Genomic DNA, 5,163 nt, shown 5'->3' with positions numbered 1-5,163 from the left:
CGTATGAACAGCTTCATACAATCCCATACGTTCTATTTTGACACATAGTTACCGCCTAGCGTTTTCGCGTCCGTGCGAACGCTCGCTTAAGTAGGCGAAATTGAAATACTATGTTTTAAATTATTGTTACAATTTATATAAGTACTTATTTTACTTAATCTCTACTTGGTTGGTTACTACACTACATACAACTTACGACATAACAGCAATAGCTAAGTACACAAAAAAACTGGAAACATAAGATGTAAGTAATGTTTCAAGTTTTTTGTGGTTTTCCTTGACAACTAAAATATCGCATAGAACAATAGTTTTATGTTGACATTTTTAAAGCTTTTTAAAAGCATCGCAACCTCCCCTTATTAAGCCTCTAATCCTTGTCAGGATTATTAACCAATGCTCGCTTGTAACATTCCAGCGGTTTCCCTCGCCTTCGAAAACTGAAGGAGCTTCACATGTGCAATATGAGGGAACTGCGCAGTATTGAGAGCGGCGCGCTGGCGGGCCTGGAGAATCTGCAGAGCCTGCATGTCAGCTTCAACCCCAAGCTGACCTTCCTTGATCCCAGGGCTTTAGCCAGGCCGGATGATATTGGGGAGACGTACGACTGGCCAACTATCAAAGAGGTATATAGAATGTTTGGTGGTAAAACTTTTTGTAGGTGTGTGGAAACCAGTAAAAGCAAACGGGCAACTAAAAATGTAATAAAGATATATTGAATGTGAGGATATATAAATAGGCCATTGTTACTTAGTTGCTTTCGCACAATTGTTGTGCGAGTCAATTGTTTCGTGGCCAATTCAACTGTTTAGTTGCACAACTAAATTAAGTGATGTGCACCTCCATAGAAGCTCACAGGAATCAAAGCGAGACTAAACAGTTGTGAAGTAGCTTAGTTTGAGGTGTGCACACACTCTTACATAACTTGCAATATACGGAAACATTTAAATATGTAACAATGTCTGAAATTAAATTATTTAAACTTTCGTGAGACATTTTATAATTAATTATTTACGGCTTACTCACGTATACTCATTACTTCATCATACTCATACTCAGTGCGAGGCGCGACGCGAACGCGACACATACTTAACCCTCGCCCTGAAGGACCCCCGCAGGGTCTGAAACTGGTCGGTGCAGTCACCGGAAAAAGAAAAGTATACGTGAGTAAGCCGTAAATAATTAATTATAATGTCTGAAATGATAAGGCAACGCTTGTCACATTGTAAGAAGCGATTGCAAAGAGAATTTAAGTTTTCTTTCAGTCATCATACGATCATCTTCCTCCTTATCCTACTCCCGTAGGCGCAACAGGTTTTTGTCCTCCACATAACTCTAACATACGTCATCTCAATCATCTCTTAAAGTTTCTTTCAGTATTCGGCCGTTAAACCCTTAATAAGACACAAGAAAATAAATTGCTTCAAAACCCACATGAATCATTTTAGACACTTTCCTCCATTGCTCATTTTTATAGTGTGTCTAAATAAGTTAGATTAGTTTGATAAATGACGTATATGAAGTATCGAATTCAATTTCTATGAAGGCAAATGCCATACTTAATAGACAGGTATCGTAGTGAAGAAACAAACACACATAGCGAACAATTTGGAACTATCGATATTCGGTTTAAATATTTATCGAACTCAACTAAAATTATTATTTTCTTAATCACTAATTAAGAGGACAATTCTAGTATTGATTATAGTGTAGAAAATTTAGCGATGACAGAAATAATAGCGAAATCCAATTCGATTACGTACGGCTGTAGTAGTAATAAACATTTATTTACTCTCATTAATTGTTATGGTCATTATTAATTTGAGAAAACAGTGTTTTTTTTTTATTTCATAAGTTATAAGTATAAATCTATCGATTCCAACTTCTATAAGAATAAAAATCGAAAATCGATAAGATTCATGACTGATTTTACACAACCCATCCCTACTAAATTTGACATGAATTGTCAAACTAATCTAAATGATTTAGACAAACTATAACATAAACGAAATATCATTTCCAGTTATACCTGCAATCAAACAACTTATCAGAGCTGGACGCTCGCTTCCTTCCTCGCTGGGATCTTCTAGAAGCAGTAGACGTGTCCAACAATCCCTTCCTCTGCGACTGCTCGACGCAGTGGATGGTTGACGTGTTGGTACCAGTGATAGAAGCAAAACATGTCAATGCTACCGCTAATATGATGTAAGTATTAAAAAAAAATCAGTAAAAAGAGACACGAGCTAACGACTGCTTGAAGTCGTTATAGAAAAGTAAGAAGTATTTTTGAGGAATTAAAAAAAATAGGTAAACATGCGCAGTTAGCCAGTTCTCAGACAAAGATATCAATCGTTTAGAGCGTACACATTTGACTAAATTATCGCACAAAGGTCTCGCTTTGATTCCTACGAGCTTATATGGAGGTTCGTACACTACTCGATTTTTAATTGTGCAACTAAATAAGTGATTTGGCTGCGAAACAATTGACACGATCTTCATTTAAATTTTATGCTCGGTTTCTGGTTCTAGTATCGAATGTGCCGGTTTCCAGTTTGGGTTTACATGCTAACAAATACAACATGAAATAGTTCTATATACTGCTTCGTGCATAAATCTGTTTAATAATATTTTTTCCTGATCATCTGACCTATTCGTATTACTATTAATCAAATCGCTGTGTTATTTTTAAAAGATTATTCTTATAATTACGTAGATTATATTATACTAGATGCCATTTCCTTGTAACATACAGTTTGACAAAATTACAGGTTTTCTATTTAGAATCAAATAACGTATAAATATCTGGTTTTGACGTAAAACACTTTTTTTACTTCGACATCTTGGACTTCTTAAAGAGTGAAATTAAATTTTCAGTGCAAGCGCACACCTTTGACTAAACTATCGCACTGTTGTGCGATTGTCGATTGTTTCGCAGCCAATTCAACTGTTTAGTTGAACAACTGAATATCGAGTAGTGTTTACCTCTATATAAGCTCGTAGGAATCAAAGCGAGACTAAACAGTTATGCGATAGTTTTGTCAAAGGTGTCGCGCGCTCTAAACATCGTTTAAATATATGAGATCGTATCGAAATTGTATACGATGTAATTTTTAAGTAACTAATCTATTTATCTACACTTATCTATACTATTATAATAAAGCGTAAACACAGCAATTAAGGCATGTTTTTGAATAATTATTTTTTTAATAAAAAGCCCTACACTTACGTCACGCTTTAGGCTATACAATTTGACAGTATTAAACTTAGGGGATATATAAATTGGGAAAATCCTTCATGTGGGAAAGGGTTCATAAACTACAAGCTGCCAACATCAAGAATGTCAATGTTGATGGCTCAATGGCTTTTGTTTTCTTTGGCATTTGAATTTTGCCATTTGCAATTGAAAATTTAACAAATGTTAACAGTAAAATAATGTTTTTTATAATATCATGCGGATCAAGCCGTTCGGGAACAGCTAGTACAAAATAAAGTAAAATTTGCATTTTTCCTGTTGAATCAGTGATGACAATACCTGTCGGTCTTTCCACGACACGAGAAGTTTTAAAGCCTCATTTATATTATTCCAAGTAACTATTAATGCATACCTGGATTAAGAAATTAAAAATATCGTTAAACGTCTTAAAATTTTATAACACGGAAAATGGAAACAGCGAATTTCCACCCAAGATATTATGTTAGTTGTCATAAAAAAAAATAGTATTACTCACTACTTTATAGTTTAAAAACTAATTATCAAGTTCAGTTAATTCCTCCCTGTTTTCACTCATCTACTCACTTCTTTCTCTCTCTCTCTCTTTTTTTGAAGTGCTCTTAAATTATGTTTATTTATTGATACTGGTGTTAATTCTCTTTTACAAAATCCGTCCTTACTTATTTCGTCCTTTCTCCTACATTTGTAGATATTAATTCGGAACTGGTATTAATCAAGATGATGATGTTTCCGTAGATGCAATGAACCGATCGAGATGAGGGGCTACACGATGAAGCATTTACATGAAATACACCGCACCATGCGGTGCGTCGACAAATACGGACATCGACCTGAAAAGGATGGCGCCATGCTGCTCGGGACACTTATAGGTTAGTTTACATACCTTAAATCAACATTTGTCCCTTTTCCTTTTTACGGAAACGAGGATATGACAGTGGAGGAGACGCATAGGAAGGGGTAACATCCTCTTACGTGCGTCTTCTCCTCCGTCGCTTAAGGGTAGGCAACGTATTCGCTTATGCGAATGTCTAATGGCAGCGGTCGCTTCGCGTTTTTAACGGATTCTGGTGGACGCTTGCTCGTTTGCCATCTTATTATATAAAAAAATAAAAGGCAAAGCATAAGTCATTCTTCCAATGTTAAGTTGCTATCTCTAACCATAGACTATAGTGCAAAAAAATATTTTTTTATGTCAATAATTTGAGTTTTTTATTATTTTTTTTCAGGTGTGCTTCTGGCTGTTCCCATAATGTTAACTTTGATGCTGCTGTGGCGACATGGTTACTTCAGATGGCTCGGTCTCAGAGGCCCCGTCGACGTTTCCCGCGCTTTCTACAAACGCGCCCCAGCCGATGACAGTTTTAATATTTAAAATATAATGACAACTTTTATTGGATAAGTTATTTGAATTACGAGTAGTGATAAGTTTTTTTTTATTTATGAAGGTACAACCATTTTAGATTGATTTTTAAGAACTGTCTGTGAAATATTTATCACACCTAACCTAAAATTGTTACTGATTTGTGTAACAGTTAAATAATTCCATTACAATACGCAGTTACAAATACAATAACAATCGTATTTTATGTAAGTATGTTTTTAGATAAGGATATTTTAATAAATATTAATATCTACACATGCGTTTAATTTATGAACTTTGTGTAAAAATAATGAAAACCCTTTCACATCTTAGATACTCCATTGGTGTGAATGTTTTAATGAGAACGGAAAACATTAAAAAAATACCGTTATTATACTTAAGTTAAATTAAACTACGCATAAGTTAAACTTTATCTTACGTAACATTAATAAAAACCCGGAAAATCGTAAAACAACCTCACATCTGTCAAAAAATAATGTCCGTTTTCCCGGCGATACTGATGTGTATTTGATTTTCCTTGACGTCGAAACTATTGTTTGTTTATTAATTAAGA

General features: G+C 34.7%; 1 protein-coding gene across 1 annotated transcript in view; it reads left to right on the top strand.

Annotated features, from left to right (window-relative positions):
• LOC106107267 (leucine-rich repeat neuronal protein 3-like) overlaps nucleotides 1–4,793 on the top strand; it is a 10,891-nt gene extending 6,098 nt beyond the window's left edge. The window contains exons 7-10 of the mRNA XM_013288047.1: nucleotides 416–623; nucleotides 2,021–2,202; nucleotides 3,965–4,098; nucleotides 4,456–4,793. Coding sequence (XP_013143501.1) covers nucleotides 416–623; nucleotides 2,021–2,202; nucleotides 3,965–4,098; nucleotides 4,456–4,601 — 670 coding nt within the window. The 3' untranslated portion in view covers nucleotides 4,602–4,793. The remainder of the gene's footprint in view (nucleotides 1–415; nucleotides 624–2,020; nucleotides 2,203–3,964; nucleotides 4,099–4,455) is intronic.
• The last annotated feature ends 370 nt before the right edge of the window (nucleotides 4,794–5,163 follow it).

The sequence above is a fragment of the Papilio polytes genome, unplaced genomic scaffold (assembly GCF_000836215.1).
Source record: "Papilio polytes unplaced genomic scaffold, Ppol_1.0 DF822067.1, whole genome shotgun sequence".
NCBI classification, from domain to species: Eukaryota; Metazoa; Arthropoda; class Insecta; order Lepidoptera; family Papilionidae; genus Papilio; species Papilio polytes.
The sequence above is the reverse complement of the archived record's forward strand: the minus strand, read 5'-3'. Positions and strand labels throughout refer to the sequence as shown.